Genomic DNA, 25,835 nt, shown 5'->3' with positions numbered 1-25,835 from the left:
TCCCATCATGTCCCACCATGTCCCACCATGTCCCACCATGTCCCATCATGTCCCACCATGTCCCACCATGTCCCACCATGTCCCATCATGTCCCATCATGTCCCATCATGTCCCACCATGTCCCATCATGTCCCATCATGTCCCTTCATGTCCCTTCATGTCCCACCATGTCCCATCATGTCCCACCATGTCCCACCATGTCCCATCATGTCCCATCATGTCCCATCATGTCCCTTCATGTCCCACCATGTCCCATCATGTCCCACCATGTCCCATCATGTCCCACCATGTCCCTTCATGTCCCACCATGTCCCATCATGTCCCTTCATGTCCCACCATGTCCCATCATGTCCCACCATGTCCCATCATGTCCCATCATGTCCCATCATGTCCCACCATGTCCCACCGGCTCCCATCATGTCCCACCATGTCCCTTCATGTCCCACCATGTCCCATCATGTCCCATCATGTCCCACCATGTCCCATCATGTCCCATCATGTCCCACCGGCTCCCATCATGTCCCATCATGTCCCTTCATGTCCCTTCATGTCCCACCATGTCCCATCATGTCCCACCATGTCCCATCATGTCCCATCATGTCCCTTCATGTCCCTTCATGTCCCACCATGTCCCACCATGTCCCACCATGTCCCATCATGTCCCACCATGTCCCATCATGTCCCATCATGTCCCATCATGTCCCATCATGTCCCACCGGCCTCTTAGCGGCGTCCTGGCGCAGCGCTGCATGTGAACTTGGTTCTCTGAGTTGACATGAATCACAGAATCAGACTGGCTCCGTTTTGTCCATGATCCGGTCTGATCAGGAAGCCATCTTTGTTTTGTCTTCACCTTTTAGGAAGCGCTGCTTCACCAGTAGGCTGCTGGTGATGCCAGTGATACGGGGAGTTGGTGCCTGGAGCCTGATGAGGAAAGGTGTTGCACCGTATTTTGACCGTATGAGGCGCTGTTGCATTTTAACAATATGCTACGATAAAAACATAGCAGTGGGGAAACAAACGCAAAAGGAAAAAGACAAAAGTTTACGTGTTTGGATTAGCATGGTGTTAAAATGCAACAGCGCCTCCTACAGTCACAGTGTAGGGTGCAACAGAATATGGGGCAACACCTGTGTGTATCGGACATTCAGCATTTTAACCAGTAAGCTAGCTTATTGTTTGTTCACTAAGATAAATGCGTTCACATCAGTCTGAGTTAGCGCTCAGGTCATATGGTTCTGATGACATGCTAACATCCATGCTAGCTAGCACCCTACCTAGAATGTAGTAGAGAATCTTGTTTCTTACAAGAACTGATTGGAAAGACACAAGTTGTTCTTCAAAATAAACGTTTTTGCTCTAGGATTTAGTAAATGTTAGACATAAAATGGTGTTGATCTTTTCAACCAATTTAAAAGCATATTCATAAGTTTTTGGACAGTAAATCTACTTAATTTTCAGAATATCTTACAACAATCAATCTTCTGCAACTGCTTAGTGTTTGCTCACTCATCACAATAATTAAATCCAGGTATTCCGACTCGTCCAACATTAGTGTCTGACCTCAGAGATGCTCAGAATACCCACAAGCATTTTCCTACATTTTGGGTAAATTCTTCCCAGAATTTCACATGTGGATAAACTTCAGACAAAGTCGTATTGCTTCCCTTTCAGAGCTGTGAAAGTTTCCTGAGTTTTTCCAGGAACTTTCTGCGCCATATGTAAAGATTTGACCTGAACAGAAACGGAGAGAGGAAGCAGAAAAAGTGGAAACAAAACATCAGGAAAACTTTAAAATATTCAGGGAAAGTCCGACTCTGCTCTGCTTCCTGAAACAGAATAATTCAAACAAAAACAAAACCAGTGGAGGTCGTGACTCCCCTCCTCGCACTCCCAGTGGGCCTGACTGGTTCAGTTTGAGTGTGAATGGGAGAACTGGGAGACCGGGGTTGGTGAGAATGCAGCTGAATAGACAGCTGAAGCTGAGGCTGGGTGCTTTCATGAAGCGGCGCTGATGTTTGTCTGGACTGGAAGGAAACGCTTTGCATTTCGTTAAAAGTTGTTTACTGACGAAATGTTTCAGACGGTCTCTCTGAGCGAACGCCAAGTTAGCTAAAGTTTAGTTGCTTTTTCAGTGTTTTTAGTGAAAGGCTTAAAGCTGTAAAATGATTCCTAAATGTTAGAACAGAGTTTTCAAAGTGTGATGTGCGCCTCCACTAGAGGGCGCCAGAGTTCTTTAAAAAATACACCAGAAACTGTAAACATTTAAGCAACTTCACCGCCAGGATCAGAACAGATTGGTTTTTAGTAACGTGAGTAAAGCTAAGTTTATAGTTGATGGATTGAACTAGGCCATCTGCGCTCCAGCATGTTGGCTTCCTGGCCTTGGTTGAACCCCTACAAATTCTTGTAACTCTGCACAGACTGCGTGCGCCAACTTTCTCCTAAACTAGACAATTTAGAAGGTGCTTTTGCAGAGGAGGTTCACCTGACCATTAATTATATGATCCGCCCATTAGAGCTCATTTTGCACCAGGTACAGCTGGACCTTCTCTGCAAGAGTAATTCCAAATCGTCCAGTTTGGGTGAAAGGTGGCGAATCCGATCTTCGGGTCGGGCCAACATTCCGGGCGATGAGCGTTGGCCCGGTTCAGTGCATGAACTTTAAACCCAGCCTTAAGGAGACAGTCTGGGTTAGCTAGCTCTCACACACCTCGAAAACCCCTCAGTTAGAAAATAACTTGTCCTTCCTTCCTGTAGTTGCTGCTTGAAGCTTTCAGCATGTGGAGGTGAGTGAATCTTCATGAGCGCAGACAGAGAATCTGCATAGAGTTACATGAGGTTAAATTACTTTATTATTGTTAGACCTTTGCTGAGATATGCGAGTCACACTTGCTTACATTTTGTAGCAGTTGGTGCACAAATTTTCAAATGGATTTAGGTCTGGACTTTGACTAGGCCATTCTAAGACATGAATCTGCTCTGATCTAATCCATCCCATATTATCGCCGTATGTAACCTCCACTCCAGTCTCTGGGTTTTCTTCCTGGATTTAGTTTCATCCAACTCTGACCTGCTTCACTGCCCCCACAGCATGACGCTGCCACTGCCATGCTTCACCAGGATGGTGTAGTTTTAGTTTTCATGCAGGCTACACAGTGCCAGTCTCTCCTGAGCTGCATATTGACTGACTGAACTTCAGACCATTTTCCAGCATAATAACAACACAAGAATATTCTAATGAACATTTAAGACTGGAACTGGAAGACATTTTAAATAAGCAAAACAACAGATAAATGAATGAAGTCTCTGTAAACAAACTGAGAGCAAAGCTCCAGACTGAACACTTTGATCATCCAGATTTTGTTACATAGAGAAAAACAATAAATCATGCAAACGGAAATTGAGTTTGTTTTAATTTATCACGTGATTAATTTTTGCTATTTTGCTATCAGTTCATGTTTTCTTTAGTCTCCATGGATATGAAAGCAGGCAGAGACCCTCCCCTTTTCCTCCCCCGTTGTAGTTAATTCATCTGGAATCTGGAAAATGTGTTTCATGCATAAATCATTCCTAATGACGCTGAAACGGGTCGCCCCCTCAACATGGTAACTCTAACTACATTCATTCCCTGCTGGGACTGAATATATTAAATTATCTCATATATGAGATTATCTGGGTTTAGGGAGCGTTTTCCCAGAGCCTGAATGCACCCCCTGCTGGTGGCGCCCGGCGCTGCAGCCCTGTCTCCTGCCAACATGGCGCATCCTGCACAGCCACGGTCATTATTCCAGCCTGAGCAGATTAAGCTAATCGCGTTACATCGTAGTAAAGCGTAGCCGGCGGCGGAGAGGAGGACCGGCTCTTCTGCTGTTTTCATGACAACCAGAATAAAACAAACACTGGACTGTCTCCAGACCTGGTAAAAAAGAAACATGATGCAGCAGTTAGAAACTTTATATGAAGAAAACTTAGCAATAGCAACCAGGGAGCTTCATTTGCTCTGCAGCTTAAAGATGAAACTCAACTTTATGTCCAAACGGCTGATTTATCACCAAACAGCTGATCTGATGATCCAGCCTCATCTGGGCGGCACAAATTACATTAAGAAGAAATTACAGGAATCTGTGGAAAAACCCTGGCGTTGGTCCAGTTTGTAGTTATGTTTAATCTCGTTAGCTCACCAGCTCATAATGTTGCAACAGTCAGTGTTATTCTTCACTCCCTATAATAACCACTTCATTCATTCATGTGAACTGATGTAAGTTTGTTTTCTGTAAATCATCAACTGACAAACGAGGAAAAAAAATTCTGAATTAAAAAGAATTTTCAACAGATTTAGTTCTTTTTTACGGAGTCCTCCAGGGGACATGGGGAATTTTTTTCTTTTGCGTTCCCTCGCAATAATCTACTGATCAGTTCATGCGGTATAATTGATACTATAAGCCTTTTTTACGGTGGCCGCCGTACTTTCTGCTTTAATACAAGCTTATAAGGTTTTTCCATGGACTATTGAGTTATTATCGCGGGTCATCAGTCATCTGATTGTGTCTCCATTGTGTTCGTGTCTGAATGGTTTAAAGCGCTGCTTTCTGTGCCGTTCCATCTGAGCCTTAACAGACATAAACATGCAGTAAATAAATCGATTTTCAATCAGTTTTTTGCACCAAAGAGTTAATAATAATAAACACGTTTTATTATTATAAAACTCAATAGTCCATGGAAAAACCTTATAAGCTTGTATTAAAGCAGAAAGTACGGTGGCCACCGTAAAAAAGGCTTACAGTATCAATTATACCGCATGAACTGATCAGTAGATTATTGCGAGGGAACGCAAAAGAAAAAAATTCCCCATGTCCCCTGGGGGGCTCCGTACTTTTTCACTCTGAGTCAAACCAACCAAATCCTTTGAGCAACCTGTTCCCCTCCTCGCCGGTGGGGGCGCTGCTCCAAGAACCACTGAAAGAAACAACACAAAAAACTCTGAAGATACAACTTCCTGCTTCACCAAATGGAAACAAAAAAGGACTAAAAACCATGACAAATTTCTCCTGCTAGCGCTAGGCTAGCATGTTTGTTTTGGTTGTATTTACCCAGAATGCCCTGCGCTGTAGTCCACTTCCTGCTTTTGGAGCGGTATCCCAAAAAATAGTGTATGTATTGGATTTTACATTTATGAAGGAAATGACTCTGAATGCCTTTGTGTGAATTAAATATGATTATTCTTTGGCCCCTGCTAGCTCCGCTCTTGGAAACGGGGCTAGTGTCTGGCAAATCTGTGGTCAGTTGTTTTGACAACACAATTTGTTGATTTTATTTTTGGCTTTCCCAGGGTTTAGTTGTTTAGTTGATCATATGCCTGCCATCATCACTACATGTCCTCGGTTGCCATAACTACCACCTGTTTTTTTTACTGAAGCTTCAGCTCCTCAGTTTAGTTCACAAAACTCTTTAAAAATGTAAAATCTTGTTTTGTCCCATCTCCCCGTCCTGCAGCCAGAGGAGTTGGAGGCGCTCCACTCTCACACGTTCCGGGTGAAAACGTTCAAGAAGACGAAGCACTGCAGCGTCTGCAGACAGATCATCGCGCAGGACGGACTCGTCTGCAGAGGTCAGTCAAACTCTGAATGCTAAAGCGCCCCATCACTGTGGTATCTAGACAAAGCTAATGCTAAACTTAGTACATAGCAGAAATTAACTTGGCGCAAGCTAAGTGCACTAAACATTTCCAAGTCAGTAAAAACACTAAGTGAATAATTAGTTCTCCTACTAGCGTTTTAGCACATTAGCGGACCACACGTCCCCTCCACTCTTGATTACCAAAACTTAAACATTATTCAACTTAATGTTTACAAAACAGCCAATTAAATGTACACTTTCATAATTTATCCATAAAAACAGAAGAGCTAAATAATTAGCTCCACTGTTGTGAGCATTAGTGGAAGTGTGCCCCCTGCTGGTGATTACTGTCTCACATTGGACTGGGTTGGTCTGGAGGTTTTTCTTCCCTGTAATAAATCACGTTTCATCTTTAATGGGGGCGAAAACCTTTTGCTTGCTGCCGTTCTGGAGGAGGAAGTGTCTTCCCTGATGTTTGGTTCTGCAGACAGCAGAGACCCATCCCTCGCTGCTGTAGTTTTCCACGGCTGCACTCCAGCTGGACCGCCGCTCCAGCTGCTTCCTGCCTTTCTTCCCAGATCAGCAGAAATAAAACGGTGTTGACGTTCCGTCCGACTCTCAGCTGAAGGAGCCCAAGGTTTTCTTTTAGTTTGGATCTTCTCATATCAACCTCCATCACATGTCCTGGAAAAACACAAACGCTTCCTGTTTGGCTCTGCAGCTGCAGGTCATGATGATGATGATGACGATGATGATGATGATCTAGCTCCCAGTGGAATGGGATTACATTTTAATCCAGCAATATCCACAAGATGGAGCCAAACCGCTCAGATCTCCTGGAGTCAAGAAACCAAACTGGAGGAGCAAGTGAGCCCCCTGCTGGACGGGCTGAGATACTACAGCTGTTCAAAATGTTTCCTCAAAGCAGATTTATGAAGATAATCAAAGGTTTTACTTTGTAAATGAAGACCTTTAGTCTAATATCAGAAGCTCATCTTCTCTTCCTGCCATTCTGCTTTAGTTTTCTGAACCAAAACCAGCAGCAATTCACCGTGTTCCTGGATAAAAAAAATGTTCAAAGAAAATATGACCAGATGGTTATGTGTGATTGGTTGACAGTGTTGGTAGGATTTGATTCAGATAAAAATGTCTTTATCTCTTTATCTAAACACCAAATATAGAGTCTTAAAACAATAAACACAAAAAATTATAATTTTCAGTGAAGCTAATGTAATGTTGATTAAAAGTAAAATAATTTACCTAAAATGGATAATAATTAGTCATTATTTGTTTGAGTAACTTAATATTCTTAGGCTTTAAGTGTTTCATTTTAATGGGTTTTATTTTCCTAACTCTGATCGTTTAGTTTTATTGCCTGAAGTTTGGTTCAGGATTTTGATTCTCTGTTATTGGTTTTTATTTATTCAAGTGAATGCAGGATGTAGGAGTTACACTGCAAAAACAGAAAGTCTGTTTTAGTGCAAATAGGTTAGAGCACCTGAAATAAAACAAAACTAGCTCAGAAGTAACTTTTCAGCAAGAAATAGGAGCTTATTTTAAGTAAATTATTGAATATTGATGACTTGTTCAATATTCATGGAAAAAATGTCTTATTTGTAGAAACACACACACACACACACACACACACACACACACACACACACACAAAACAAACAAATACTCCAGAAGAATATTTTCTAATATGAGATGAATTAATCATATTTTTAAGGATTTGATTCAGATAAAATTGCCTTTGTCTCTTTTGATCTTCAGTTTATGATGCCTATCTGGTGGTTACCATGGAGTCAGATAAATAAAACACTACCTGACCACCAGGTGGCAGCAGAGATGCATGAACGTGTTTCTGGTTTTCACTTTAAATTTCCCACAAACTCCATCCAGATTGTTTAACCAGTGTGTCAGTTTTGTTGTATTAACATGAGTTATGTGTGTGTGTGTGTGAGAGAGAGCAGCTGTTTAAACAAACGCAGTGACACACAGTAAAGCGACAGAAACGGTAAACAAACAGGAGTCGGTGTCTGTTTTTGTCAGGAAGATCCGAACATGAAGCGAATCGTCAGCAGAGATTCTTCTCTTCCATGTTGGGAAAGCAGCAGCAGCTGGATGAAGGCGAGGCGTTTCCTGCTGAACTCCCACCCGGACCGGGCCGGTCGGGGGGGAGGGGGGGCGGCGGGGGGCGTGGCCTGGGAGATGACGGGCGCTGTATGAGTCAGATGAAGCCGATAATTACCGACATTAATACCAAGGAACACAGAAACCACGCAGGAAGCAACTGGACCCTCTCATCATCTACACATTACAGCAGCTAATCTGCAGCTACTTGGCCTAGTCAAAGTCCAGAGCTCAGTCTGGGATCCTCAGATCAGAAATCTGAGGATCAGAAGATTGGGCCAAAACTCCTCCTCATTAACCTGAGGGATTTTTTCACAGGATCGTTTTCCCATAAAAATTAGAGAAATTAAGAGTTCCGGTTTAAGACTTCTGCACGGTGAAACCCCCAGGAGGGTGTGTGTTCACGGTGTGTGTTTTCACGGTGTGTGTTCACGGTGTGTGTTCACGGTGTGTGTGTTCACGGTGTGTGTTCACGGTGTGTGTGTTCACGGTGTGTGTGTTCACAGTGTGTGTTTTCACGGTGTGTGTGTTCACAGTGTGTGTTCACGGTGTGTGTGTTCACGGTGTGTGTTTTCACGGTGTGTGTGTTCACAGTGTGTGTTTTCACGGTGTGTGTTTTCACGGTGTGTGTGTTCACAGTGTGTGTTCACGGTGTGTGTTTTCACGGTGTGTGTGTTCACAGTGTGTGTGTTCACGGTGTGTGTGTTCACGGTGTGTGTTTTCACGGTGTGTGTGTTCACGGTGTGTGTTTTCACGGTGTGTGTGTTCACAGTGTGTGTGCTCACGGTGTGTGTTTTCACGGTGTGTGTGTTCACAGTGTGTGTGCTCACGGTGTGTGTGTTCACGGTGTGTGTTTTCACGGTGTGTGTGTTCACGGTGTGTGTGTTCACAGTGTGTGTGTTCACGGTGTGTGTTCACGGTGTGTGTTCACGGTGTGTGTGTTCACAGTGTGTGTTCACGGTGTGTGTTTTCACGGTGTGTGTGTTCACGGTGTGTGTGTTCACGGTGTGTGTTCACGGTGTGTTTTCACGGTGTGTGTTTTCACGGTGTGTGTTCACTGTGTGTGTGCTCACAGTGTGTGTGTTCACAGTGTGTGTGTTCACGGTGTGTGCTCACGGTGTGTGTGTTCACAGTGTGTGTGTTCACAGTGTGTGTGTTCACGGTGTGTGTGTTCACGGTGTGTGTGTTCACAGTGTGTGTGTTCACGGTGTGTGTGTTCACGGTGTGTGCTCACGGTGTGTGTGTTCACGGTGTGTGTGTTCACAGTGTGTGTGTTCACAGTGTGTGTGTTCACGGTGTGTGTGTTCACGGTGTGTGCTCACGGTGTGTGTGTTCACGGTGTGTGTGTTCACAGTGTGTGTGTTCACAGTGTGTGTGTTCACAGTGTGTGTGTTCACGGTGTGTGTGTTCACAGTGTGTGTGTTCACGGTGTGTGTGTTCACGGTGTGTGCTCACGGTGTGTGTGTTCACGGTGTGTGTGTTCACAGTGTGTGTGTTCACAGTGTGTGTGTTCACAGTGTGTGTGTTCACAGTGTGTGTGTTCACGGTGTGTGTGTTCACGGTGTGTGCTCACGGTGTGTGTGTTCACGGTGTGTGCTCACGGTGTGTGTGTTCACGGTGTGTGTGTTCACGGTGTGTGTGTTCACGGTGTGTGTGTTCACGGTGTGTGTGCTCACGGTGTGTGTGTTCACGGTGTGTGTGCTCACGGTGTGTGTGTTCACGGTGTGTGTGTTCACGGTGTGTGTGTTCACGGTGTGTGTGCTCACGGTGTGTGAACAGAGCGGGGAAAGTGGGCGGGGAGGAAGAGGAAGAGCCCCGCCCTCTGATTGTGTTCGGCGGTCCGAAGTGGACCCGCCCAGACCCGAGGGGGAAAACGGTCCGAGGAGAACCGGGGAACGCCCCCCCTCCCCCCTCCCCCTGCTCCCTCTTCCTCCTCCTCTTCCTCTCTGCTCTCCCTGCCTAAGAAGGGAAAGTTGGACCGGTCAGGTCCGCAGTGCCGCTCTGCTCTCACCCAATAAGGAAGTTCTGACCGTCCTCCATGCGGGCCTGGACCGAGGCTCACCAGGGAGTTCTGGCCCGGCGGACCGGTCCTGCTGCTTATCGGGCCGACGGACCAGTTTCTCACACAGCAGAGGAGCTGAAATCACAGAACCATCAGAACCAAACAAACCTGACTGACGGGAAACAGACGCAGGAACGGGTCAGAACCGGGTTCAGAACAGAACCGGGACTGCAGCTTTTAGCAAATAAAGTCATATTAGAAATAAAGTTGTAAATTTATGAGGAAGTTGTTGTGATCAGAAAAATCTTCTGTATTGATCAGGATCTGATCATGTGATTCTACAGGGTGGCCCATGAAAAATTGGCCTGTTTTTTTTTTACTTTTTCGTAAACTTTTCGAAGTGTACGCCAAGAACCGAGAACGTTACAGCAGTTCAAAGACGATATTCATAATGTAGCATTGGAGCCCCAGAGTCGCGTCGCATCCATGACAACATGCAAAGGCCCAAAGGAAAATCATTTCCTTCACTTTCTGTAAAGACTTTGGCATTTCAGGTTCCTGCTGTCTTTACGAAGGCCGTCAGTAACGCTACAGTAATACTACAGTAATACTACAGTAATACTACAGTAACGCTACAGTAATACTACAGTAACGCTACAGTAAAACTACAGTAATGCTACAGTAACGCTACAGTAATGCTACAGTAACGCTACAGTAATGCTACAGTAATACTACAGTAATACTACAGTAATACTACAGTAATACTACAGTAACGCTGCAGTAATACTACAGTAATGCTACAGTAACGCTACAGTAACGCTGCAGTAATGCTACAGTAATACTACAGTAATGCTACAGTAATGCTACAGTAACGCTACAGTAATACTACAGTAATACTACAGTAATACTACAGTAATACTACAGTAACGCTACAGTAATGCTACAGTAACGCTACAGTAATACTACAGTAATACTACAGTAATACTACAGTAATGCTACAGTAACGCTACAGTAATACTACAGTAATACTACAGTAATGCTACAGTAATACTACAGTAATACTACAGTAATACTACAGTAATGCTACAGTAACGCTACAGTAATGCTACAGTAACGCTACAGTAACACTACAGTAACACTACAGTAACGCTACAGTAACGCTGCAGTAACACTACAGTAATACTACAGTAATGCTACAGTAACGCTACAGTAACACTACAGTAATACTACAGTAACGCTACAGTAACGCTACAGTAACGCTACAGTAACGCTACAGTAAAACTACAGTAATGCTACAGTAACGCTACAGTAACGCTACAGTAACACTACAGTAATACTACAGTAATACTACAGTAATGCTACAGTAACGCTACAGTAATGCTACAGTAACGCTACAGTAACACTACAGTAATACTACAGTAATGCTACAGTAACGCTGCAGTAATACTACAGTAATACTACAGTAATACTACAGTAATGCTACAGTAACGCTACAGTAACACTACAGTAACACTACAGTAACGCTACAGTAACGCTACAGTAACGCTACAGTAATACTACAGTAATGCTACAGTAACGCTGCAGTAATACTACAGTAATACTACAGTAATACTACAGTAACGCTACAGTAATACTACAGTAATACTACAGTAATACTACAGTAACGCTACAGTAACGCTACAGTAACGCTACAGTAAAACTACAGTAATACTGCAGTAATGCTACAGTAATACTACAGTAATGCTACAGTAACGCTGCAGTAATACTACAGTAATACTACAGTAATACTACAGTAATGCTACAGTAACGCTACAGTAATACTACAGTAATGCTACAGTAACGCTACAGTAACGCTACAGTAACGCTACAGTAATACTACAGTAATGCTACAGTAACGCTGCAGTAATACTACAGTAATACTACAGTAATACTACAGTAATGCTACAGTAACGCTACAGTAATACTACAGTAATACTACAGTAACGCTACAGTAACGCTACAGTAACGCTACAGTAAAACTACAGTAATACTGCAGTAATGCTACAGTAACGCTACAGTAACGCTACAGTAACGCTACAGTAATGGTACAGTAACACTACAGTAATGGTACAGTAATGGTACAGTAACGCTACAGTAATACTACAGTAACGCTACAGTAACGCTACAGTAATACTACAGTAATGCTACAGTAACGCTACAGTAATACTACAGTAACGCTACAGTAATACTACAGTAATACTACAGTAACGCTACAGTAATGCTACAGTAATGCTACAGTAACGCTACAGTAACGCTACAGTAATACTACAGTAACGCTACAGTAACGCTACAGTAATACTACAGTAATGCTACAGTAACACTACAGTAATGCTACAGTAATGCTACAGTAATACTACAGTAACGCTACAGTAATGCTACAGTAACGCTACAGTAACGCTACAGTAACGCTACAGTAATGCTACAGTAACACTACAGTAACGCTACAGTAATGCTACAGTAACGCTACAGTAATACTACAGTAATGCTACAGTAACGCTGCAGTAATACTACAGTAATACTACAGTAACGCTGCAGTAATACTACAGTAATACTACAGTAATACTACAGTAATGCTACAGTAACGCTACAGTAATGCTACAGTAACGCTACAGTAACACTACAGTAATACTACAGTAATGCTACAGTAACGCTGCAGTAATACTACAGTAATACTACAGTAATACTACAGTAATGCTACAGTAACGCTACAGTAATACTACAGTAATACTACAGTAACGCTACAGTAACGCTACAGTAACGCTACAGTAATACTACAGTAATGCTACAGTAACGCTGCAGTAATACTACAGTAATACTACAGTAATACTACAGTAATGCTACAGTAACGCTACAGTAATACTACAGTAATACTACAGTAACGCTACAGTAACGCTACAGTAACGCTACAGTAAAACTACAGTAATACTGCAGTAATGCTACAGTAACGCTACAGTAACGCTACAGTAACGCTACAGTAATGGTACAGTAACACTACAGTAATGGTACAGTAATGGTACAGTAACGCTACAGTAATACTACAGTAACGCTACAGTAACGCTACAGTAATACTACAGTAATGCTACAGTAACGCTACAGTAATACTACAGTAACGCTACAGTAACGCTACAGTAATACTACAGTAATACTACAGTAACGCTACAGTAATGCTACAGTAATGCTACAGTAACGCTACAGTAACGCTACAGTAATACTACAGTAACGCTACAGTAACGCTACAGTAATACTACAGTAATGCTACAGTAACACTACAGTAATGCTACAGTAATGCTACAGTAATACTACAGTAACGCTACAGTAACGCTACAGTAATACTACAGTAACGCTACAGTAACGCTTCAGTAACGCTACAGTAACGCTACAGTAACGCTACAGTAACGCTACAGTAATGCTACAGTAACACTACAGTAACGCTACAGTAACGCTACAGTAACGCTACAGTAATGCTACAGTAACGCTACAGTAAAACTACAGTAATACTGCAGTAATGCTACAGTAACGCTACAGTAACGCTACAGTAACGCTACAGTAATGGTACAGTAACACTACAGTAATGGTACAGTAATGGTACAGTAACGCTACAGTAATACTACAGTAACGCTACAGTAACGCTACAGTAATACTACAGTAATGCTACAGTAACGCTACAGTAATACTACAGTAACGCTACAGTAACGCTACAGTAACGCTACAGTAATACTACAGTAATACTACAGTAACGCTACAGTAATGCTACAGTAATGCTACAGTAACGCTACAGTAACGCTACAGTAATACTACAGTAACGCTACAGTAACGCTACAGTAATACTACAGTAATGCTACAGTAACGCTACAGTAATACTACAGTAATGCTACAGTAACACTACAGTAATGCTACAGTAATGCTACAGTAACGCTACAGTAACGCTACAGTAACGCTACAGTAACGCTACAGTAACGCTACAGTAACGCTACAGTAACGCTACAGTAACACTACAGTAACGCTACAGTAACACTACAGAAATGCTACAGTAACGCTACAGTAACGCTACAGTAATGCTACAGTAATGCTACAGTAACGCTACAGTAATGCTACAGTAATACTACAGTAATACTACAGTAACGCCACTTTTCATGGCCATTCTGTATATAAATACACTCAGATGTTTCTGCTGATGATGATAATTTGATCCTGATGTTTTCAAGATTATTTCATTATTGGTAAAAAACAATAATTACCTGGTAAAAAACTGAAAATTCTTTATTGTTTTTAATACTGAATGTTCAGTGAATTAATAAATAAAAATAAAAGGTTCTGCATTTAAAAAAATGTTTTTAATGTTAGTTGGTCACTTTAAAGAAAAATATCATTTGGAAAAGAAAATCAATTAAAAGTTTAATTTGCATTGATGCAAAAAATAAAAATAAAATATCCAGAGACTCAGATGAATAAATGGAGGATCAGAAATAGAAGAAAAACAGAAAATCTAATTCAAACTTTTATTTATTCTGTTAATTATTAAAAATGATTAAAATCAGTTATTTAATCTGAGCTTTGATTGAATCTTGATAATCAGCTCATGTTTCTGCTGTGACTGATATTCCTGTCGCCATGGCGATGACGGTGCTGGGAACCCAGCGGGTCGCGGTCTGTAATCAGGAGGTTCTGACCCAACATGCCAACCGGTTCTGAAATAGAACCCGACCGGGCCGTGATGTAATTACACACCAGCTCCCCACCGGCTCCACAGCAGCCGGTTGTACTCACACCGCTTCAACAGGAAGTTGTCCAAAGTGCGTCCATCCGGTGTTCATCCGGATCATTTGATCAGTATTGGTTTTTAAAACAGACGTATTTTGTTGCAGATAATTGAGTCTTACATCAGAACCAGAACCGGGCCGTGTTCTCGTTGGTATCGGATGTTTACGCGCTGCTCGGCGGTCTGACGGCCGGCCGGAGGAATGCGTCTGGCCTCAGGAAGAATAACTCATTACATGAGGAGGAAAGCCTTCCAGGAAAAGCACACGGCGCTCCGCTTTGTTTGGAAAGCCGACACCTCGACCGTGTTTGGGTTCCCGGTTCTTCCTGAGGTTCTGACGGTTTACGAGCTGCTGGTCCAGGTGCTCCAGTCGGCCCAGTCTCTGGTCCCGGGCCCGGTGGGAGTCCACAGAGGGGACATGGAGACGGAGGGCCAAGACGTCTAAATGGATGAAAAACAAAATATTTTACCCTGATTTGTTATTTTAGATTTGAATTTTCTTGGATTCGGACCTTTTAAGGTTCGTTCTTGCGTAATCGGAATGAATGCTGAAACAGAATCAGGAGGGAAAGTTTTTATGGGTATGAAAATTAATCCAACAGTTATGAAAGCTTGTTTTTGGTTTGGTTGTTTTCCAGTTGAATTCATTCCTGAACATCTTTGAGATCCATTTAGATCCATGAAGCTTTCTCTGAAAACCAGCTAACAGTGGTGAGCGCACATCCGCTGCAGCTGAGCTAATTTTATCTTGGCTCTCTTTAGCTAAATTTGAAAACATTTAGTTTAATAAAGTCAGTGGTGGGAAGTAACGAAGTACAAGTACTTCGTTACTGTACTTAAGTACAATTTTCATGTATCTGTACTTAAGTAGATTTAATAATGGGTACTTTCTACTTTTACTCCACTACATTTTACAGTAAGTATCTGTACTTTCTACTTCACTACATTTCTACTAAACCGTCCCGTTACTCGTTACATCCAAGTCGCGTTGCTCTTTTTGTCCGTTAAAATGTGACGTTCAGGGTTTTAAGGTGGCGCCGTAAAATCCAAGCATAACGTGACTTACTGTCTGTTGTCACCCATCGCCTCCACCTTTACTCGCACGCGGAGCTCCAGACATGCGCAGTGGTTTCCTCTGAGCGGGGGAAGATGTCTAACTAATCGATAATAGCTGCATAAATCATAAGATATGGCGACATGTAAAACCAGCAGCGCTTCGCTTTCACAGACGGTGGGGAATATGTCCAACTTTTAGCGTCACTTGGAAGGAAAGCTTAAAGAAAGGTAAGATCTGTGGACGTGATGCTAGCAAAGCTAGCTGTACTGAGACACATGTTGCATCTGCGATGAATTATTGTGTGGAGGTGTTGACTGAGGCGTTCATATATGGGACAACGCTGTGACCAAAGTGCAATATAGTGATATGACATTCAGGAACGATCCGATTCTTCTGGACGGATCTTTACTAAAGTTGATGGGACTGAAGCCTCACTGAGAGCCGTTCTTTGTTCTTGTGTACACTGCAATGTATGCAGTACAATATATATATATATACTGCTCAAAAAAATAAAGGGAACATTTCACTTTAATTTTGTGTGTGGCTCCAAATCCAGGCCTCCATTGGTTAATAAATTTGATTTCCATTGATTATTTTTGTGTGATTTTGTTGTCAGCACATTCAACTTTGTACAGAACAAAGTATTCAATGAGAATATTTCATTCATTCAGATCTAGGATGTGTTATTTGAGTGTTCCCTTTATTTTTTTGAGCAGTATAAAAAATTCCCCTCTCACCCTCCGTGGGTGGTCTCTTTCATCCTCTGAGCTCGGGTCCTCTACCAGAGGCCTGGGAGCTTCAGGTTCTCCTCCAGTATCTTGGCTGTGCCTAGAACTGCACATTTCTGGACTGAGATGTCTGATGTTGTTCCTGGGATCTGTTTGAGCCACTGCTCCAGTTTGGGGGTGACTGCCCCGAGGGCCCCGATGACCACAGGCACCACTGTGGTCTTCACCTTCCAGGCCTTCTCCAGTTCCTCTCTGAGGCCCTGGTATTTCTCCAGTTTCTCATGCTCCTTTTTCCTGATGTTGTGGTCACTTGGTATTGCTACATTTTGACCTCGGGGCTTCCAGTCCATATTCTGCACAGATGTTCCTGTACACTATGCCCGCCACTTGGTTATGTCGTTCCATGTACGCTTTCCCTGCCAGCATCTTGCACCCTGCTGTTATGTGCTGGACTGTCTCAGAGGCCTCCTTGCACAACCTACACCTTGGGTCTTGTCTGGTGTGGTAGATCTGAGCTTCTATTGCTCTGGTGTTTAGGGCCTGTTCCTGGGCGGCCAGGATGAGGGCCTCCGTGCTGTCCTTGAGTCCAGCTTTCTCCAGCCATTGGTAGGATTTCCTGATATCAGCCACTTCAGTTATTTGTCGGTGGTACATCCCATGTAGGGGCTTGTCTTCCCATGATGGTTCCTCCAGCACCTCGTCCTCTGTTCCCCATTGCCTGAGACATTCGCTGAGCACATCGTCCGTTGAGGCTTTGTCCTTGATGTATTTATGGATCTTAGATGTTTCATCCTGGACAGTGGCTCTCACACTCACTAGTCCTCTGCCTCCTTCCTTACGGCTCGTGTACAGTCTCAGGGTGCTGGATTTGGGGTGGAACCCGGATGTTAAGACTCGTAAGCTACTAACCATGCATGGGTTAGTAGCTTACGAGTCTTAACATCCGTGGCCTTCATCTCCTCCATTGGCCAGCTAATTATTCCGGCAGGGTATCTGATTACTGGTAAGGCGTAGCTGTTTATTGCACGGATCTTGTTCTTGCCATTGAGCTGGCTTCTCAGGACTTGCCTTATTCGTTGGAGGTATTTGGCTGTGGCTCCTTTCCTTGTGACCTCATCGAGGCCATTTGCCATTTGCTTGTGGTATTCCCAGGTACTTGTAGCTGTGCTCTATGTCTGCTATCGTTCCCTCTGGGAGTGAGACCCCTTCTGTGCGGACGACCTTCATTCGGACTTCTCTAGTCCGAATGACATCCCAATGTCAGTGCTGTAGATCCTGGTGGTGTGGATCAGTGAGTCGATGTCTCGCTCGCTCTTGGCGTACAGCTTGATGTCATCCATGTAGAGGAGGTGACTGATTGTGGCCCCATTCTTAAGTCGGTATCCATAGCCAGTCTTGTTGATGATTTGGCTGAGGCAGAGCATCTCCTTGGTATATGCCACATTTGATGGACACTTGTGCAAGCGGTTTGCAGTTGGCTTCAAGGGTGGTTTTCCTCAATAGGCTCTTAGAGTCCAGTCTCCAGCCTTGGTGGGTCTGCTCTGTTGTTAGTACCCTGCCATTGAGAGTACACTTTAGCTGGTTGGGTGGAGAAGAGCCGGTTGATCCTCCTGGCTTCATTCTCTCTTGTGTATCTCTTTAGGCGGCTGGCCAAGGCTTGGAGCCTTTGTTTGGGTACTGATCTTTTCATTGCACCCCTTAGGAGCTCTGACAGCTGGCTCACTTCCCTCCTTGTTATCTTGATCTTAGCCTCTAACCGTCTTTTCCATGATGGTAGGGATTGTTCTCAATGCTGCATTCACATCTTCAATGAGACTTTCTGATGGTACTTCACTCAGCCGTTGTAATTGGCGTCGGGGTTGCCTGGTGTTCATTCGGGCCACGATTCTCTCTCTCAGGTCAGTTGCTGTCTCGTTCAGCTTTATTCTCTCTCTCAGGTCAGTTGCTGTCTCGTTCAGCTTTGATAGTTCGTTCATTACTGGGGCTGCATACCCAGTCTCGGGGTGGGGAGTAGTTAACTCCCCCCTGACCTTACCTTTGGGCTCCTCCCTTATGCCGTAGCATTTGTGTTGTACCTCGTCAATCTCAAGTTGTGATAGCAGTTGCCGTTTGCGGATGTTGGAGCACTGAGCTACTAGTTGTTTGGCAGTCATTGTAGACTGTGGGTGTCGAAGTAACCATTCCACCCTCAGTCTTTGCATGTAACCCCTCTGACTAGGGTTACTTGAGTAGTAGCATTCCAACAGATCCATGTTTTCGTCTCTCGCCCATTTCCGTCTTGTTCCAGTAGCCCATTTTTCATCAAGGTGCTCTGGTTCCCCAGCACCTGACGCAGACCTTGTTTGGCCGGGCGACGTCTGAGCCGGCATGTCATGCTTATCAGTGTCTCTCATTGTATGAGGTAGGCTATATAGCTCCAAGGGTCTTGCCTAGGGACCCACACTGCATAGCTCAATTGCACTGTTGTAACTTGCCCCAACCTGGATTCGAACCCCAGTCTCCCAGGTGGTAGACTGGTGTCTTACCCACTGAGCTATACAGTCAGCTATATATATATATATATATATATATATATATATATATATATATATATATATATATATATATATATATATATATATATATACACACACACACATTTATTTAATTGCCGAATAAGTAAAAGTTGAACGTATGAACACAGAGCATGCTCATTGATTGATTTCGTCTCCTGTCATGGTGGCAAACATGCAGTGGGAGGGAGGATGAGAACAGTCGCGGTGCTCCTTCTGCTTGTTGCGCCGTTGGACAGTGTTCATAGTGTTGTTTACTGTTAATTGCTATGTTTCATGGTTTAATGGTGCAGACAGCTGTGGTTTCTGACATGGGCAATATGGGCAACCGCCCAGGGCGTTATTTTTATAGGGATGGCAGGAGACCTCTGCGGATTGTAGCACAGCGATGGAAGCAAAACAGAATGAAATGAGTTTTAATTGATACTGGTTAAATATATTTCAGCTCTAAGTATTTAATATCTAGGTGTTTTTATGGAAATGTGGATCTTTCAGATCAATCTGAGAACCAATTTTGATAGGTGCACTTCATTTTATTGTGTCATGTAGTGCAGGGCGCTGGTCTTGGTCTCAGGTTCGGTGGTCTTGACTACAACTCTGCTACGTGGCTCCTCGGTTGCATGTCTTCCCCCCCACACCTTCTTTCCATCCCCTTTCAGTTGGATTTCAGCCTGGAAGTGCATAAATATAAACGGCTAACTGGTTGAATAATCCTTAACAGTTGGTAACCAAAACATGAACACAGATATTTAGGGGCATGTGCGCTAACGTTAAAGTGCTAAGCTAAAAAGTAGCTTTGATATTAGTATATTAGTGGACATTTGCTCACCACTGTTTCCGGACTAAGCTTCAAATAGATCAGAAATGATAAACTAAGGCTAAGTGTGCTAAACATTTTCAAAGTCAGCAAAAGAGCTAAGTAGAAAATTAGCTCAGCTATTCGCACATTAGCAGGTTTTTCATCCTTCTGCTTGTGTTGAGATGTTGGGCAGGTCCAGCTGCTCAGAAAAGCCTGTTTGGACGTTTTCATCTTAAGTGCCTGTGGAGTTAATTGTGTTTCTCTCTGTGTTTTCTCCAGTTTGCCGAACGGCGTGCCACAAGAAATGTGAAGCCAAGGTAAGAAGCAGATCGTTCTTCACCAGTTCACACCTCCAGACTCCAAAGGGAAGCAAGTGTCTTGATAAAAAGCTGATTTTAGGCCGGAGTCGGCTTCCTTTTAGGGCCTGTCGATGTGGAGAGGAGGGGGTCTCTGGAGAGTTTATGGTTCAGGAGGAGAAAAAGAAATGCTAAGAATGTCTAAACAAGCTCTGAATGTACCAGAATATGTTTACATTGGATGAGCTTCTGCGTGTTGGAGATCGCCTCAGGTCTAAAAATAAAGCCCTCTGGATGGAGCTGTTTGATCCTCGGAATCGTCTTCCTGTTAGAGAAAGATGGCGTACATGAACCGGTAGCGTCCATTTAGCTTTACAGCTAAATCCGGCCCAAACGCATCGCCCTCCTCTTCCAGCAGGGAGACGGCTTCTTGTTTCCAACGACGGCAACTTTCTGTTTTACTCACAGGAAATGCCAGGAGTGCAGGGAGGGGGGAGGCGGGGGACTTCCACCACAGAAATCACTCAGCTGATTAACATGACCAAATTTAACATTTATCACAATGTAAAACTATTAAATGTAGCTTAAAGTGTAAAAAACAGCAACAGATTCAACAGTAACACGAAATGAAGCTGAAATGTAAAAGCTGTGCTAAGAGCGTCCATGAATTAGATGGAACATAAATGAACGTATCGTTATGAACATTTTGATGTGTCCCACTAGAAATGGTGGATAGAAATGTCAAAATTCAAAATAACTTTCTCAGTTTCACAAAAAAGTTTTTACACTCGGTCAAAGTGGTTTTTGTTTTTTCCGTTTAAGAGCTAACACGCTAAAGATGGAAACAGATTTACTGAATAAGTTCTCCCATCCGCTGGCAGGTCTGTGCCTTACCAGAGGCATGAAGCATCTGATGACATTACATTTTATGTAGCCTGGTTGACAAGATGGAGACACGAAATTCAGATTTATTTATTTTTGGCAACATTTTAAAAGTTCACTTGAAATTTGCATGACAAGTTTTGTCAGTTTGTTTCTCTGGAGCATTAGAAGTTATTTAATATGATGTTTATATCAGAACATCAACAGTGGCGTAAAAATCACACCTCCAATTTAATTTATGAGTTAGATGACCGAACCAGGAAGGAGCTGCCAAATGTGTCATTTTGTCCCCAACCAACCACCACAAAACCCAAAATGACCAAATATGGTCATTTCCTTAAGACAGATGGCTGGGTGCCATTTCACCTAAACCTTACTGCAGCCCAAACTAACAAAGATGACTCCATTAAACCATCGGTTCTGATTCTGTCCGACCCGCTCCGGTCTCTATGCAGATGAAGATCGCAGCGTGCTGAATAAACGCGGCTCACAGCGGCTGATAACGTTCAGGAAGCCGCAGGTCAAACGTCCAGAACGGACAAATCAGCCACTTTCCATCTCCAAACCCGCAGGATTATTTCCTTTTCTAAACATTTCGGCTGATATTTGTCATCGCTTTGGGCAGGAAGTAATTTGCTAACAAGCCTGAGATGAAAAACAAGGGAGTGACTGCGACAGGGTCAGGCGTGATCGCTATCGTTTCTCAGTCCAGACTGAAGCAGAAGATTGTTTTTAAAAGCAGAACCAAAACTGGTCCCATAAACCACCTTCTGGATGATATTAGCTTCATATTTAACTTCCAAACAAATGGTCATCAGACCTGTTTGTTCACAGCTGGATGTAAAATATGTGTCCAGTCTTGTTTGCAAAACTTCTCATCAAGGTGACGACGGAAAGGAGCCAAAAACAGCAGCGAAGGGAAGCAGAGCGCGATTAGAAACGGCAGGAATTTCCTCTAAAAGTCAGAATCCTTTGACTTTTCCTCCATTTTGTCTGGAAAATGTCTTCAAACAGCTGAAGCTTTCCCTATTCAGTTAAAAAAACAAAAAACAGATAAACATATTAATTTCCACAAGAAATGAGAACAAAACAGGCTAATTACATCCTGCTAACTGATGTTAGCACAAGGTTACGGGCTGACGGTAGATGTGAGATTAGTCATAAACGATCAAGATGCAAACAAAATGTTTTGTAGGTTTTGTTTGTTGTAGAGAGCTTAATATGCAGATTTTTGAGAATAGTGTTTGAAACTTGGTTATTTTAACCAGTAGTCGACACATTTCTGCTAATTTGCTAATAGCCGAGCTAATTCTGAATGTGCATTTTTGCTAACGTTGAAAATATTTAGCATAAGTGCTTTACTTGGCTGCTTTGTAACCTTTCACAGTTTGACATCCGTGTTGAAGCTTAAGAAATCGTCATGTAGTTAGACGTGTATATTCATGCTTTTATTTTGAAGAGGGTGAAGGCTGTTCCATTTAAATTCTAGTGAATATTTAACACTGGAAGACATTTAATTGTCCAAAATAAATAAAACAATTATGAAGTCTCTGTGAACAAAATTATCCTTTAGAAAATAACTAGATAAGACCAAAACAACATAAATCCTGTTTTTGGTAGAAAGAAAATAACAGTAAATCAAGCAAATGGAAATTATTGATCTCATTTTGATTTATCGTGTGATTAATTGGATTATTGTGAAAACACATGAGGCTCAACTGGTGCAGAGTGAAAACACTTTTGATGTTTAGCACGACGTCATCAGCAAACAGCTGGATATGAGAACTGCTAGCAGCTTAGACTCCATCATTAATGTAGGCAGAAAAGGTCTGAGGCACACCTGGAGGTTTTACCTGGTTCTGACTAGATGTTTTCAATCTTCAGCTGTTGGACCCGGTGGGTGAGATAATAGATGAAGTCAAACTCTCCACCCAGAACTTTACCAAGTCAGATGGCATGAAGAAGCTCTGTGGTTCGTTTCGGCTCAGTAAAATATAGAACAAGATAACTGCCAGGATTAATGTCCTGATATTTTTGTTTGTTAAATTACTGACAGCAAATTCACCAAATCATCCCGAGATGGAAACTGAGACTTTGTTTTTCTAGAGCAGTAATGAAATCCGTCTGTTGAGAGGGAAACGGTTTTGATCTAAAAGGAAAAATGTCCAAAAAGCAAAGTGCAGTGACACGCCCACCTGCTTCCTCCTGTTTTTCATTCCTTACTTCAGGATAATGAAGCACTTGTTTTCAATTTTCCACCTCTTCAAATTCTCCAGATGAATGTTTTGACAAAGTGGAGTCTGGGTGACTTTGTTATTTCAGATTTGTTGTTTGTGACCCTTCAGTTCTCTCAGCGGGTTCATGGTCCTGTTAAAGGCCTCTGGCGCGCTGATGAATGTGTTCCCCTTCATTCCCACTTGTTTGCCAAAGGAAACGCTCATATCTCCTTCTGAGTAGCTAATTATGAAAACATTTCCAGTCGTAGTTTAGTTTTTTCTTCATGCTGAGCAGGTGCGAGGCTCGCTACTGGAACTTTTAGAGGACAAATCAATTTATGCAGTAATAAATAACAATCACAGTGATTGGTTGAGTCACTGTCCTGTCCTACAGAAAGTTTTATGGCTATTTTGGTAATGGGTGCAAATCAGGAGCTAATATTTCTGAGGTATTTGACTGGAAAAACATTCAGTGGTACAGCCAGCAGTCATTTCAAACAGGTGTATTGTTTAGTGGCTCCTGAATGATTATTGATGGGATTATATCAGGACACTTAACGTTACCAGGTCAGGGTCCTTAAAACACTTTAAAAAAATCAATTTCTGCCTTTTACTGGTGAAAAACTATTGTGGATTTGAGGTGTTGAAGACAGGCAAGTCAGAAGTTTTTCCAACATTTTTCACATATTTGAACGATCATCTGAAGATATAAATTTCCTGCTTCAGCCAGGAAAACAACACTCCACCTGTCCTTTGTTATTTATTACCTCCAAACCGTTCAAACACCTGCAGACTCACATGTGAGGAGATTTAAAAAATATATATAATCAGATAAATATGGGTGAACTCAGCCCAAATGTTTAAGTATCCACATATTAATATTAAATCATTGGTAATATAAACACATTTACTTCACTGTATAAAGTATTTATAGAACAACATATGTTATTACATTCTCCTTTTAACTTTTAGTAGCTGTTATTATTACATAGTTCTAAAGCAGGCTGGGTTAAAGAGGGAAGCTGTCAAATGTCAAGCTAGCATGCTAAGTAGCGGCTGTCTAGCATGTTGATAGCCACAATGCTATAGCCAAAAACAAAGCATTTTTGATTAAAAGTTGCATAGCAGCATAGATTACTCAACTCTTGTTTTATGTTTTTTGTACCAGTTGATGTTAGATAAAGTTTTAAAGCAGGTCTGGTTAAAGGGGGGAAGCTGTCAGATATCAAGCTAGCATGCTAAGTAGCGGCTGTCTAGCATGTTGATAGCCACAATGCTATAGCCAAAAACAAAGCATTTTTGATTAAAAGTTGCATAGCAGCATAGATTACTCAACTCTTGTTTTATGTTTTTTGTACCAGTTGATGTTAGATAAAGTTTTAAAGCAGGTCTGGTTAAAGGGGGGAAGCTGTCAGATATCAAGCTAGCATGCTAAGTAGCGGCTAGCTCTGCAAGCTAACAGTGCAGAGTGTGATCGCCCTGCAGAGGAAGTGGATTCAGTTCATTGTTTCCACAACAAGGAAAATATTTATTGGCTGTCTTAAAAAGTCGCTGGATGATGTCATCACCTTATTCGCATTTTTGCATATTTGAGTAGAAGAGAATATTAAAAATACTCAACATTAATAACTACAAATAAACTTTATGAAATCAATTAATAATGTGGATATTTTGCCTGAACATTTATTACATCAGTCAGTTCTCTATAATATCAAATTTACCGAAACACAGAGGCTCAGAGTGGAGGAGGGGAGTCTGTGAAAAAAAGAAAAACATTATGTTGTGTTAACAATGCAGAATCACCAGCAGCTTTGAGCCGCGTGTCTCCGCCACAGAAAAATGTCTCTGGATTTCCTGTTGGAGGATCTGAACATGATGAGTCTTGTGTCTTTTGTGGTGATTTGTCCCTTGAAGTCAAACGTTGTCCCTGGACTTCTGCTTTACATTAATACTGCATCAGTAGACACTAGATTAACCAATCACTGATCATATCACGTTCAATAGATTCAAAATAAGTTATCTAATAAAATAAGCGCAATCATTCTGCATTTTATTAGGTTTTTCAAAATAATTTTCCTCTAAAACCGACAAATGTTGTTAAAAGCAGCTCAAATTTTACCAACCTGCCCAAAGTTGTTTTTTCCATCTAAATGTTTTGGAAAGTGGAAATGGTCCCTCAGATCGGTACAGGTGAACCTGCTCTGCCAGAGCGCCTTCCAGGTCGGCCATTTTGAGAGGAAGGTGCCCTGGCAGAAGTGTTGGTCATATTGGTGGGACGATCTGTTCATGCGGAGCCACAGTAGCTGCAGAAAGAGGCTGAGACTGATTAAAGACAGGCGCAGCCAGCAGCTATCATGCTAACTCAATTAGCAGTCAGCGGACAGAACACATGCTCAGCAGCCTGCTCTCCAAAACATCAGGAGCCTCAGCACGCCGACTCCCCAGCAGAGAACATCTTAAACATCCCCTAAGAGGTGTTGAAAAATGTCAAACTAGAACGTTTCTGGTATTTAAAGCAGTGAGTTTAGTGTTAAATGAGCCGTTTGAGCTCAGGTATGCTAATAACAGGGCAGCTAGCTGCACTGATATGTAGCAAGAGCAACAATCTGTCATGTTCTCAGCTGCAGCAGCAAACAGCTTTCACAACCAGCGCTGGCTGCCGGCCATGGGTTTGGTAAGAGTACAGTAGTGAAATGTGCTTAGATACAGCGGAGAAAACAAACAGGAACGCCCAGCGCTGCACTCCATGGAGT

At 42.6% G+C, this 25,835-nt stretch overlaps 1 protein-coding gene across 6 annotated transcripts in view; it reads left to right on the top strand.

Annotated features, from left to right (window-relative positions):
* tns1b (tensin 1b) overlaps nt 1-25,835 on the top strand; it is a 127,786-nt gene that overhangs the window by 35,962 nt on the left and 65,989 nt on the right. For all 6 annotated transcript variants that reach the window (XM_088003326.1, XM_088003330.1, XM_088003308.1 and 3 more), the window contains exons 2-3: nt 5,497-5,611; nt 19,968-20,005. In XM_088003326.1, the coding sequence (XP_087859452.1) occupies nt 5,497-5,611; nt 19,968-20,005 (153 nt within the window). The remainder of the gene's footprint in view (nt 1-5,496; nt 5,612-19,967; nt 20,006-25,835) is intronic.

Source organism: Poecilia mexicana, unplaced genomic scaffold (genome assembly GCF_051168715.1).
Source record: "Poecilia mexicana isolate PSO_F unplaced genomic scaffold, ASM5116871v1 scaffold_2, whole genome shotgun sequence".
Classification (NCBI taxonomy): Eukaryota; Metazoa; Chordata; class Actinopteri; order Cyprinodontiformes; family Poeciliidae; genus Poecilia; species Poecilia mexicana.
Note: the sequence above shows the minus strand (reverse complement) of the source record. Positions and strands in the feature narration are given on the sequence as shown.